This window comes from Eptatretus burgeri, chromosome 13, assembly GCF_056783735.1.
Source record: "Eptatretus burgeri isolate ZD-2024b chromosome 13, Ebu_testis_v1, whole genome shotgun sequence".
Lineage (NCBI taxonomy): Eukaryota > Metazoa > Chordata > Myxini > Myxiniformes > Myxinidae > Eptatretus > Eptatretus burgeri.
The window spans coordinates 59,623,355-59,637,332 of NC_140973.1; the positions used below are offsets into that span (position 1 = coordinate 59,623,355).

General features: G+C 45.5%; 2 protein-coding genes across 4 annotated transcripts in view; both read left to right on the forward strand.

Moving 5' to 3' along the window:
• LOC147014577 (neuronal membrane glycoprotein M6-b-like) overlaps nucleotides 1–12,685 on the forward strand; it is a 48,477-nt gene extending 35,792 nt beyond the window's left edge. For both annotated transcript variants that reach the window (XM_085852648.1, XM_085852649.1), the window contains exons 4-7: nucleotides 7,702–7,855; nucleotides 9,781–9,854; nucleotides 11,763–11,828; nucleotides 11,996–12,685. In XM_085852648.1, the coding sequence (XP_085708774.1) occupies nucleotides 7,702–7,855; nucleotides 9,781–9,854; nucleotides 11,763–11,828; nucleotides 11,996–12,076 (375 nt within the window). In that variant the 3' untranslated portion in view covers nucleotides 12,077–12,685. The remainder of the gene's footprint in view (nucleotides 1–7,701; nucleotides 7,856–9,780; nucleotides 9,855–11,762; nucleotides 11,829–11,995) is intronic.
• A 144-nt stretch (nucleotides 12,686–12,829) lies between these two features.
• Nucleotides 12,830–13,978, forward strand: part of WDR17 (WD repeat domain 17) — a 107,238-nt gene continuing 106,089 nt past the window's right edge. For both annotated transcript variants that reach the window (XR_015050808.1, XM_085852646.1), the window contains exon 1: nucleotides 12,830–13,209. The gene's annotated coding sequence lies outside the window, so the exon portion shown is untranslated. The remainder of the gene's footprint in view (nucleotides 13,210–13,978) is intronic.

Consider the following 13,978-nt stretch of genomic DNA (forward strand, 5'->3'; position numbering starts at 1 on the left):
TGTCATAGTTGAAGGAGGTTACGTGTCAGGAATACCTGGAAAAAACATGTACAAATCAGAATTCACTGGTTGTAACAGTATTCATCCCCTTAGGTCGGTACTTGTTGGAAGCACCTTTTGCAGCAAGGACTGCTATGAGTGCTTTTGGGTAAATCTCTACCAGCTTTACACAGTGAGATGGTGAAATCTTTGCTCATTCTTCACGTGAAAATTGCTCAAGTTCTGCCAAGTTTGATTGGGATCGTTGATAGACTGTAATGTTCAAGTCTCACCATAAATGTTCCATTGGGTTCAAGTTAGGACATTGACTGGACCACTCAAGAACATTTATTTTCTTCTTATTCAGCCACTCCAGTGCGGCTTTATCTTTGTGTTTCGGATCATTGTCCTGATGAAATGTGAATCTCCTACACAGTTTCAGATTCATGGCTGACTCGATCAGATATCTTTTTTATCAAGGATTCTCCTGTACTTTGCACCAGCCATTGTCCCTTCTCTCCTGACCAGCTTACCAGTCCCTGCTGATGAAAAGTATCCCCATAACATGATGCTGCCACCACCATGCTTGGCAGTAGGGATGGTGTTAACTGGGTGATGTGCAGTGTTAGGCTTGTGCCAGATGGAACGCTTTGAATTTCGATCAAAAAGTTTAATTTTTGTTCCATCTGACCACAAAAACCGTTTTTCTCCACATGTCTGTGATATCAGTGAGATGCTTTTTCACAAACTCCACATGAGCTTTAAGATGTGTCTTTTTCAGTCATGGCTTCATTCTTGCCACCTGTCTATAGAGGCCAGCTTTAGGAAGGGAACAGGATATTGTTGATTGATGAACACTGACCCCCATCCCGGGTATTTCAAAGTCATTGTTGGATTTTCAGTGACATCCCGAACCAGTTTCCTGCTTTCCCAGCTGCTGAGTTTGTGTGGGCGACCTGCTCTGGGTGGAGTCTGGGTGGTATGATACGTCTTCCACTTCTTAATGATGGATTTCACCGTCCTCAAAGGGATAATGAGTGACTTTGAAATTTTCTTATAACCCTCTCCTGAACGATGCTTCTCCACCACCTTTTCTGACTTCTTTGAAAAGCTCCTTGGTCTTCCTGTTTTCCTTCTTTGTTGACCAAGTGAGTGGCATTTTAAAACTCCTTAGATAATTGGGAAAGCTTAATTTTTAAGTTAATCCACTGATTACAAACAAGTGAAAGCTATTACACTTATTTTGTAACTTCTCAAACAAATAATTTGCTCTTGAAGTGATTTCGGGTTAATTACAGGAGGTTAAAGGGTTTGAATACAGGACTTAAACAACTGAGAATCATCTGATTTTTCTCTGTTAACCCAACTTATTCACATTTTATCTTCATGATGTTCAGCTTAATCACTTTGGAGCAATTTGTGAAGATACTATAAATTAAGTTTGAATTGAAAGCATCATGAAATAAGCTCAGGTGGCATGACGTCAGGTCAGGTCAGGTATGGGAGCATGCGCCGGAGCAGTGCGTCGCTGCATCCACTTTCTGCCGGTACTCCAGGGGCCTCCATCTGACCATCCCCCAGGTAGATGCCTGGCCCATTCCCATCTCCTTGAGATGCCGATCAACCTGCTGCAACCACGAGGCATGTGGTCGGCTCGTTGGCCTCCTCCACTCATGAGGCTCCCTCGCTGAGAGAATTTCATGAGTAGGATCAACGTCAGGAAAATGAGCACGATCAGCATCATGTCGACACAGGCACAGCTGATGTTCATGGACTAGACAGGTAACAAATCTCATTTGAGTCTCTCTCAGCAACCGCTCATTGGACACAAAGTCTGACCAGCGATAGCCAAGGATTCTCCGAAGAGACCGAAGGAGTTAGGTCTCCATCTCAGATTTCTGGTCAGAGTCGATGTCTCACATCCATAGAGCAAGACTGGAAGCAGTAAGGACCTGACGACTCGACTGTCATCCTCCTGCATAGATACCGACAGCACGACACCCTATGATCAAATTAATCCATGACTCCCCAGGCCAACCCAGATGTTTATTGACCTCTTTTTTATTGTTGATGTTTATATTGTTTTTTGAGCGGAGACATGAATATCACTGCCAATGTAAGTGAATCTCTCGCAGCATCCAAGATGTCATGGAAAGCCTGGATATTAGTTTTGACCCAGGAAACCCGTAATCCCAGCGGCTCCGACTCCTCATTCAGCACCCCGAGGGCCTCCAAAATGATATCCAGAGTCTCCACAAAGATGAATGAATCATCTGCGAAATCAATGTCAGATATCTTGACATTCACAAATGATGCACCGCAGCTTAATCTCTCCGACACCCCCCCCCCCCAGAACCCAGTCCATACAAGAGCTGAAAAGTGGGGGGGGGGCAGGACACACCCCTGACAAACTCCAGTAACAACTTGAAATAAGTCAGGGATGGAACCATGACACCTCACAGCACTCTCAGTACCAGAGTATCATTCAGAAATCAGATTGATCAGTCTTGTTGGCACCCTACAAAGACCGAGAATCCTCCAAAGGATATCCTGATTCAGTAAATAAAATGTTTGCAGAGATCAACATAGGATGCGAGCAGCCCTGCCAAAACTCTCGTCTGTGTTTGGTAAGGACCCAGAAAGCAAGGATACGGTCAATGGTTTTCCTCTTTGGTGTGAAGCCTGACTGCTCTGGGAGCTGGTGCTGAAGCTGATGGTGGTGAACCCTATCAAGAATTATCCAAGCAAGACCTTGCCCGGCACTGAGAGCAGCGTCACTCCTCGGTAGTTGTTACAGTCCTGGCGATCTACCTTCCCTTTCAAGAGAGGTACAATAAGGCCCCTCTTCCAGTCATTTGGGAATATACTTCCGGTCAGATGCAACTGGTTTACCACAGCCTGTGTTTCCACAAACGAAGGTAGTTCACAATTGATTGGAGGATCAGCAATAGGAATAGTAACATCCTTGACATCCAACTCAGCAGATGGTGAATCAGCCTCGTACAGCCGCTCAGAGTAACTGGCCCAACGGGCCTTCACTTCAGACTCCTCTATCAAGAGCCCACCACCATCCGCTCTTAATGCAGTACACCGAGGCACGGGCTTGGAGTGACGCAATGCACTAATTCCCCTGTAAACAGCACGAAAACCACTTGACCGCATGTGATGCTGTACCACCTCACAGACTCCTCGCACATAGGCCCTTTGTCCGCCCTCAATGCATGTAAAGATTTACACCTCAACTCCCTGAACAACTCAGCTTTGCCATTAAGCCTGGCCCTGCGACTCTGGTCAATGGAATCCAGTGTCCCTTGAAAGACAATGTTATTCTTCGCACGCCAGTGAGTTCCAAGACATTCACTGGCAACATCAAGGATGGGATTCTTGAAGGCACTCCACAACTCTTCAGGATTCCCCAAAGCACCAGATCCCCCAAAACCCCACTTAACCCGTTCACAAACTCCTCAGCTACCCACAGGAGTTGCTCCATTCCTTGAGCTTGTCAACATCTGGCCTTAGCTGGGATGGTACCATTCTCCCAGATTTAAGCTGCAAATTCAGAGTTGCTACAACAAGACTGTGGTTAGGATTGAGGAACTGAGCACTCCGGTAAAGCCTGCAGATCTGAGTCATCCCCCAGTGACCATCAATGAGTACATGATCAATCTCCTTTGCCACATCACCAGCATTGGAATACCAAGCCCAGCTATGAGCCTGTTGGTGCTGAAACCATGAACCAGCCACCCTAAGTCCATGGCATCTTGCAAAATCAAGGAACTTAGTGCTATTCTGGTTCCAAGATCCATATCCATGGGGATGAACACATGTCTCATATTCATCACTGTTAGCGCCAGTCGTTGCATTGAAATCCGCCAAGTCTAGAAGAGTATCTCACCTCGGTCACTGATCAACCACAGACTCGAGTGTGGCATGGAATGTGTCCTTCACAGTGAGATCACTCACTTCAGTCGGAGCAGAAACAGTCCAGGGAAACAACACCCAAGGAGTGATGAATCGTCAGTCTCATAATACGCTCGTTGACCGGTGTTAGCTCGATTATCATGGGAGTCAGCTTCTTGGACACAGCTCCAGGAACTCTTTGGACATGGTCACCATCCATCAGAGCAACCACACCAATCGTATAGCAGGTGTAACCACCCACCATGATCTCACCACTATCCAGTCTCCGAACCCCAGAGAGTGCTGCCACACTGAAGTTCAAACGCTTGAGCTCAGATCATAACAGAGACAGGTGATAATCCTCTCTTCAGGATAGGACATTCCAGGCACCCACCCAAAGGGACTGCCTCAGCTTAACCCTTGGAGACCGCCGTCTGTTGGATGACACCTCAGTGCCACCACACCACACACCATCGCAATCTGACCCAGGAAGTTTACCTAGCACTTTTTGTCTCATCAAAGAATGGGGGTGCTGGAGGCTTTGCCCCAATCCCATCATCCAGTAATCTACCCTGTGAAGGACAGCAGCACATGAGTTACTCCAATGGAGTGGGTTTTCAGATTTCTTTGTGTTTATGGGTTTTGTGGAATGAAGGGTTTTCCGGTGGCTGGAGTGCAAATCCTGCCACCAACCTCTTAACAAAAAGTACCCCAACTGCAGGAGGATGTCCGCAGACACAGTTGTGCACTAGATATGGATGGCCGTTGGCTCGCAAGGAGTTGCTCTGCCCTTTGACAGGTTTTGTTTTTAATCCTGCTGGGTGTCCATATCCATACACCCAGGTGGCATCAAAATATGAAAACTTTGGAGAGGGGTGAATACTGTTGCAGCCTACTGTACATCACCCATGGAGACATAGAGGTCTTCCTCATCAGGTCGTTAAGCTCGCTCTCTGATCTGCTTTTGCTCGTTGGTTATGTTCACCATTTCCTGAATGTTCTCCAAAGAATAGGCCTTCGGAGCCAATATCCAAATTCTCTGTGGAGCTCAACAGTTCACGAGTTAACAGTTAACACCTTCCCACTTTACAGGACCTTTCCAATTTATAACTCCTGCGATGACCTTGATTACTTTAAGCTTTGATTCCCAGCAGATCCCAATCAAACTTAAAACTTCCATGAATTGTTAAGCACATTAAACCAACTTTCCCATCTGCAATGACATGAATGTAAAATATCCCATATTTCACAAGAGTTGACCCAGGAGCCTCGACTAAGTTCTTCCCAGGCCTGCAACTATATTAAAATGGACCATGATGTTAATTTTTGAGTCATTACATTAAGTGTGGGTCTGTAATAGAAGAAACTAGAGCAAGTTGTGAAGTGATGAAGTGTTTAATATGACATTGTACTTCCTAAGTCCGGTAGAAATGGCTTTTCCCTCTGAAGCCAATAAAAATGATCGCCCAGACTCTTACAATCATATTACCGGAAATTATTCAACCATGTATGACAGCTGCTTTACATAACATGTATCCCCACTTCATCATCTGCAAGTTATAAGACAGGTGGGATGGGCCAAATGTCCTTCTTCCACATCCTTGTTTCCTTGCTTCTTGTATTACATGAATAGACATGAATGAGGATCCTCCTAAAAAAATCAAAAATGTGCCCTCACCTTGAACCCGCTCCATCTTGGAGCACACACTAGTTCACCGCATACGGTTGTCGCATGAAATAGCCTTCTTATATCCATCTGTGTCCGAACGCCTGAGACCTTTATGATGTTTGCAGCATGCAATCTGCGTCCAATTGACAGCTCACCATTCTGTTCGGCATTTGGCACAGATACAGCTTACCATATATATCAGAACACCCTGCCCTGGAGTGGGATGTGTACAAACGAATGCTGCATGTGTGTGTGGGTTGTCAGTAGCCTGAGCCTTTGTTGGTGTATTTACAACTCAGCACTGTGGTTAACAGTGTAATTGTAACCGGCACCTCATGTCCATAAACCCTGCTCATAAGTTTCACCACGTGTGGACAAACTGGTGGAAATGATGGTCAGACTCTGTGGCATAATGGTTAGAGCATCCGCTCTGAGTCTGGGAGGTCTGTGGCTCGAATCCATTGATGAATCATAGCACAGAATTTAAAAATGGTACGTTCTGCTTCCTTGCTTGATGCGAGCAGCTCTTAAAAATATATATATATGAAGGATGGACAAACAACTATCGGTTGGCAACCATTGCGCAGGCTTGATGGGCCCAACGGCTTTATCGTGCATTGAAATTCCTTGCAAGGGAACTTCTTAGCCCGCCCCATGCTGAGCAGGAGACAGGGTTTTGCAATCGTGTCTTTGTGTCTGTCTCTGTGTCTGTCCAGGCTGTAACGTTTTTCCATTTGTGCTTTTGATATCAACTTTCAACCAAAGCTTTATGAAGAGAATATGGAGGAGCCAAATTATAGCATAAAGTCAAAAGCATAAAGAAGTCCAAATTCAAAGCAAACTGTCTTCGCATTTTCAGATCCATCCATTGGGACCATACTCTGCACTATCACCAGTGCTGCCAAAGCAGTCTCCTGGGCTATTGGGCACAATCCTGGATGGGTCACCACTCCAGCACAAGACAATTGAATGGCTCAATCATCCCAGCAAGCTGGTGCTCATTTTGCCAGCCTCAGAATGATGACAGGCTGAGTTAACCCCACCTGGTATTAATTCAACAGCCCAGCAGGATTTAAATTCAAGACCCTAGGATCCCAAGCCCACAACACCAACCATTAAGCCAACACCAGGCATTTTCAGATGCTTTCTCGTGTTACAAGTGGGTTCAAAATAATTATTTAGACACTTGTAGATCAATTTGTTTCTGCTTGGGTTTCGACTCCAGATAAAAGCAGGTACAACTTTTAGCACACTTTATGCATGAACTTTTTAAAACATATATGATGCCATGAAAGAGTCCAAAACTGAAGGCACCACCGATCAATGGAGCTGCCCAGTAGGCTTGGCTTAGGGATGCATCTTGGCGTGTTTGAAAGAGCTTCTGATCTGTGAATAAGCCTGTGTGCGCTTCCTCCTGTTGGCATCAAATTGTGGGATTTCCTGAAATCTGGCAGAGACACAAAGCACTTGCACATTTATGGCCTGGAGCTAGGATTGTCATCAGCCTGTGCTGGTGCCAGTACAGCCATTTACTTGCTTGCCTTTGGGTATCAGAGAATGCTATCTCCATAAACTTTGGACATCTGTTCATTCATCTGAAACTTTGTGATCATGGTTCCATGATGAGTCTCACAATGCTGGACTCGAGAACAATGAACGTCGAGCCATGGTCTCTTAAAAAATATTTTTCACCCACAAAGTGATGAAATGAAAGATGTACGACGGATGAAAATGACTCTCTCTCTGTCTGTCTGTCTGTCTGTCTCTCTCTGTCTCTGTCTGTCTCTGTCTCTCTCTGTCTCTGTCTCTGTCTCTCTCTGTCTCTCTGTCTCTGTCTCTCTCCCTCTCTCTGTCTGTCTGCCTCTCTGTCTCTGTCTCTCTCTCTCTGTCTCTGTCTCTCTCTCTCTCTCTCTCTCTCTCTCTCTCTCTCTCTCTCTCTCTCTCTCTCTCTCTCTCTGTCTCTCTGTCTCTCTGTCTCTCTGTCTCTCTCTCTCTCTCTGTCTCTCTGTCTCTCTGTCTCTCTGTCTCTCTGTCTCTCTCCCTCTCTGTCACTCTCTCTGTCTTTCTCTGTCTGTCTGTCTCTCTCCCACTCCCTCTGTCTCTCCCTCTCTCTTTTTCTTTGTCCCCACCCCCTCCCCCCTCTTCACATGCAGTTCATCATCTTGACATACGTCCTCACGATAGTTTGGCTTGGGGTTTTTGGTTTTTCGACTCTCCCTGTGCTTATCGGTTACAACATCCGAGATGCTTGCAACATCATCCCACTTGGAAATCCAACTTCGGTCTGCATGGACCTTCGTCAGTACGGTGAGCATCGCACCGCGACATAAGACCTTGCCACAAGATCCTACATCAGATCGATCCAGCGAATACTTGTTTAGGAATTTGCTGTGCTTGGTCATGCCATCATGGTGTTCTCGATGAAGGACAATCAGGGATTCATGAGATTAAATGATGGGAAGTTTAAAGTTTCCTTTCGTTTTCTCACTCTTGTGTTGAATCAGGTTTTTCATTAAGATATAACATGTTAGCACGTTGTGAATCCGGCTCTTATTGAGGGTTTTGAATGATCACTATGGACGGTTCTGGACTCGACTTTGTTCAGGTTGTACACTCCACAACGATGCTCAAGATCGCAACACGTGCAACAATATATAAGCCAAAACATGCTCTCATCCCACGCTACGAGACCGGACGCAGGCCATGGTATGAGAGATAGTGATCGCAAATCCTCAATTTCTTTTGTTTGTTCCAAAGGAATTGTTGAAAGTCCTGGATTTACTGTGGAACCTATATAAGGGGCTTCATCAAAAACCAGACTTGAACCTTTTATTTTTACACAATGGTCAATTATCTTTCATTCATCGAGGGTCAGGGTTGGTCTTTTCTTACAGTTCAAGAGTGTAATTACATCTGAGACGCTGGAAATGAAATGATAGCTGACAAATGGAATGAAAAATACAGGAAGAGCTGGCAATATAACATGTATACAAATATAGTGAACACTCTATGTGGCCGTAATGATGCGTGCAGATTAGCGTTTTGTAGCATGTAATAAACTTGAGGATTCAACTATATTCTTTCGTGGCAGAAGATTCATTATTTTCTGTGGCGAAAGTGGCTGCTGGTTGCATCATTTCCGGGGGCATGCTGTGCCACTGATGCAGTGCCCCATACACCCCACATTAGCACAGGAAATTGGAATTTTGCCAGGATGCGGGTGACGTCACAGTCGTATCTTTAACGCCCACCAGCAACCAAAGCTCAACATCCATCCGAGGGGTGTTACACTCATTGATGCAACACCCAGTGCGCAAGAACACCAGGGTGGTAGTTTATCGTCTGGTCAGAAATCAAACCCAGACGAGACAGTTCAAAGGCGAGCATGCTCCCTCTGAGCTATCCTGCCAGCCTCATCCGAGCAGAGTAGATGACTACGTGATGCAAGTTTTGATTTCCTGTACATCCGATTGGGAGCTGTGTAAATATTGTATGTGCAAAGTTGAAAAGGGAAAAGATGGGGATAAGGAAACATAAGGGTGTTCGAGAGAGTGAGAGGAGGGGATAATATAGGGAGAGGGAGGAGAGGGAATCAATGGGGACATATTGCAAGGAGGGGGTGGGAGCTCAAGAATTTCATCATTGTTATCTCTGTCACCGAAGGTGAAGGAGGTTATGTTTTCACCCCTCTCTGTCTGTCTGTTTGTTTGTCTGTTTGTTTGTGTACAGGATATCTCAAAAAAGTTGTTGATGGATTCGGACGAAACTTGGTGGACAGGTTGTGTGTGCGACCACGACAAATTTATTCGACTTTGGTGAACATCCGAATCTAGACCTGGATACGAGAGTTATTTAACTTTTAAAGTGATTCTTCACCATTGAGAGATAGGGCCAACAACGATATATGGCATGCTATTTCAAAAATGTATTGGGCCTGATATGTTCTCGTGGATCAGGCGTTACATAGCGGAGGTATGTGCTCTACTGAGTGCCCTTCTAATTCCATATGTAAGACATAGATAGCCCATAATGTGATTACGATGGCCAAATGAAGTAAACATTGTCACTACTTATACAATACAGAGCATAGCAAGGAAGAACTGTGGCCCTCGTACTCACTGGCTCGTGTCTCCAGGTGAAAAGTAAAGATTGTCACACGGTGTATGAATGACTTGATTGAATTGGGGAATGAACATTCCACATTATGTTATGAGATCATGTGTTTTTTTCAGGTCTCATTCCATGGAACCACACGGGAGGTAGACTTTGTGATGATACGCTAACCGTGATGTGTGACACATCTGAGGTGTGTACAAGACAACTCCAACCCTGACAAAAACCTCAATGCTTGTCTCACTATATCTGATAGGAATTTGTTGATGATCTCATCAGTTCATAACATAACTCAGAGAAGAATGCTGTGATTAGCTTTATTGAAAATATTTTGCTGGTTACTACCTTCCACTGTTTTATTGTTGTGTGCTCAGTTTCGACGAGCTCCCCTATAAGATCTGGACAGACTTCGCCATAGGTACATCAAAGTCTGCCTTTTGGCACAAAGCCTTTTTCAAAATAAATCATTTTCCGTTGCTTTATTTCAAGTCGGTTCATTTGAGTAATTTGTCTATTTTCTAAGGGAGGTTACTTTTTGGATATTCAGCCTCGAGAAACTTAATGGACCATATTGGCACTTTTGCTGGTTTAACGTGTGACCCTTTGTCCTCAAACTGGTATTTTTGCTCAAATCCAAGGGGAACACTGGTCTGCCTTGCAAAATATACCTTGTGACAAAGTGGATGAAGAGGTGACAGACATTTTAATTTAATTATTACACTTAAGTGTTGTTCCACCAGAGTCTGGGGCATTGTGGATAAAGCTTCCGCTCTGGATCTGAAATGTCGACAGTTCAATTCTAACCCTGGCCGAGTCATGATTCCAGCACTGGCCAGGTCGCAATTCCGACCCTGGCCAAGTCACGCTTCCGACCCCGGCCGAGTCGTGATTCCGACCCCAGCTGAGTCGCGATTCCAGCACTGGCCAAGTCACGATTCCGACCCTGGCCGAGTCGCGATTCTCGCACTGGCCAGGTCGCAATTCCGACCCCGGCCGAGTCGCGATTCTCACACTGGCCAGGTCGCAATTCCGACCCCGGCCGAGTCACGCTTCCAACCCTGGCCAAGTCACGATTCTGACCCCGGCAGAGTCGCAATTCCAGCACTGGCCAGGTCACGATTCCGACCCTGGCCGAGTCGCGATTCTCGCACTGGCCAGGTCGCAATTCCGACCCCGGCGGAGTCGCGATTCTCACACTGGCCAAGTCGCAATTCCGACCCTGGCTGAGTCACGCTTCCAACCCTGGCCAGGTCGCAATTCCGACCCCGGCCGAGTCGCGATTCTCACACTGGCCAGGTCGCAATTCCGACCCTGGCTGAGTCACGCTTCCAACCCTGGCCAAGTCACGATTCCGACCCCGGCAGAGTCGCGATTCAAGCACTGACCAGGTCGCAATTCCGATCCTGGCCAAGTCACGCTTCCAACCCTGGCCAAGTCACGATTCCGACCCCGGCAGAGTCGCAATTCCAGCACTGGCCAGGTCATGATTCCGACCCCGGCCGGGTCGCGATCCCGACTCCGGCCGAGTCGCGATTCCGACCCTCAGCATTTAGAAGATGGGGGCACAGACAAAGCAAACACTGTGGGATGAGGTTTGTTCCTTTAATTCCAATAATATCGTTTTTTATGTAAAGCAAAAACATTGGGATAAGTTTGTTTCTGATACAAAACTGCAATGTCAGAGCTGCTTGTTGTTATTCTGTACAACACTCACGAGTTTTTATGGAGCTCCCACATTCGTCTTAGAATGGAATGAACAGCTCTTGTGCGTGTTGCACAGAATGACAAGTAAAAGTTTACTTTTCACCTTTTTGTCTTTACACATGAAGGCCCGTTTACAAAAAAAAATCCTCATGAAGTCTGATGAGATTCTCATAAGTATTCAAGAATCAATCATGGGAAATATTTCTTGTGAAGGATATTTGTTTAAATTCCGTTTTTAATGTGGAAAGCCTCTTCACTGTGATTATGATGATGATGGTGATGATGATGATGGTGATGACGAGGATGGTGATGATGAAGATGGTGTATCAGTTTGCAAAATGTGCTTTGTGGAGCTTTGGAGATCTCACAGTGAGATTCACCTTCTCATTGTTTTCAGTTCAACATGGCGTTCAACCTCTACATATCGGCCTGTGCTGGGGCTACCGTGAGCGTCATTGCTATGGTAAGCGGAACAACCTAGAACCAATTTGCTTTGCCCCTCTACCTATATGGTCATATAGGATTGATATAAAGAGTATATGATTTGGTGCAAAAGGGATTTAAAAAAAAATAGTGGAATGCCTGAATCAATTAATTAATTAATCTCTCATCTCTATTATCTTTTTGTAGCTCATCTACTGCACTGTCCTCGTCTACAACTACGGAATGTCGCAGCTTCTCCGCCGGGATGATTACTGTACCAAGCTTTGAGCACCGACCCTATCCTTACATCACCTCTTCCCTTGCATCCTCTTCCCTCCTCCCTCCACGACCTCCCTGCATTCCCTCGCCCGCGTGGCCGCACCATGTTTTGTAACAGTTCCCAATCTTCTCGATCGTCTGACTCCACTCGTGCCGGTTCATCATCTGGAGACTCACATGGAGGTTGGAAGACCACCAGCACAATATTGATCACGTTTTCTAACTCGCAGGACTCATCCTTGCTATGTAAGACTAAACCAGCGTGATTGGTAGGCCTGCGGTTTCAGAGGAACGAACCATTAATAAAGTAAGCTTTATATTTCGATGGAGCACAAGCGTTTTGTGCAATGATGAATCAGCAAAAGCATAATCGTGATGTTTGATTGTAGATGTAGTGGCTACCCATGGTTTTACCTGCATTAACACACACACACACACACACACACACACACACACACACACACACACACACACACACACACACACACACACACACACACACACACACACACACACACACACACACACACACACACACACACACACACACACACACACACACACACATTCATTGTGTTTTGCGTTATTTGTCTTTAAATAAAGGATTGTTTGTGTGTATACATGCGTGCCTTCCTCTTGTTATGAGGTTGCTACGGTTGGGAGTGTTCATCACCCTCAGGGATCCAGAAATGTTTGGCTTTGAGGTCCAGGCACACCTGCATCTCCTGATGTAAAGCCTGGGCGTGTGGATAGACCGCAACACCTGAGTTCAAATCATTCGTGAGATGTTTTACAGGATGTAAAGGATCCCCTGTCCCCAGTAATGACCCGAACCCTAACACCATGTTCGGTGTTTTAATCCTTCCGATATGGGTAAAGCCGCTTCTGGATTAGTGTGTTCACCAAGGGCAGCGCTTGCCCTCCTCGTGGAGGATTACGTAACGACCTGCTTTCGGGTTTTGTCATCAGAATAAGAGCAGCGTCTCACTCCGACCAAAACTCGTAGTTCGTAAATGCCTCACTAGACCCTATTTCTAAACCAGGGTCAGAATCACCAAGATATACTCTCATCGTTTCAACCAGTCATCGAACTACCCAGGGCACCGGTCATCAGTGGAACATCACGACACCTACTATCAGTGGTAAGTATTCGATGGTTGTTTAGTATTCCCAGATTAACAGATGCCTCATCATGTGGGGAACCCGGGTTCAAATCGTATTATACTATATTTGTCCATTGTCTACTGTTGGCCTTGTAATTGACATAAAAGTGCACTGATGCAGACCAATGTCTTTGTCATTTACCTGGACGTGATCTACGTGCAAGGTTCAAATTATGACCCAAAGACCAAGGTAAACAAGCCAAACTCATGCGCAATTAATGCATTCGTTACATTGTTTCCGAAGGTCTAGGCCTATCTGTTTGGTGTTACCACCTGAGAACTACGTTCAAATCCCGAATATTTTGTTCAGTTCTCAATTGTTTTACAATGTCCTTAAAAATTCATTTACACTGGAGTTGTGTCCATCAGGGTTTCACTGATGGGTTAAATCACGAGACAGCATGTTGTGCTTCACAAACATATTGCATGTCTCTCTCTCTCTCTCTCTGAATCTCAATAAGGATATAAAATGAAGTGAAACACCAAAAATGTATCTTTTATAACACGTAGTTGTTGCTGTTGTCGTGGTGGCTGTGGTTGTTGTTGCTGTTGTCGTGGTGGCTGTGGTTGCTGTTGCTGTGGTTATTGTTACCTCTGCCACCGAAGGTGAAGGAGGTTATGTTTTTATCCCTCACTTTCTGTCTGTTTGTTGGGTTGCCGAAATCGGTGACCCTTATTGTCAGTAATTCTGTCTGTTTGTTTGTTTGTCATCAGCATAATTGGAAGTAAACGTGGGCGGATTTTGACC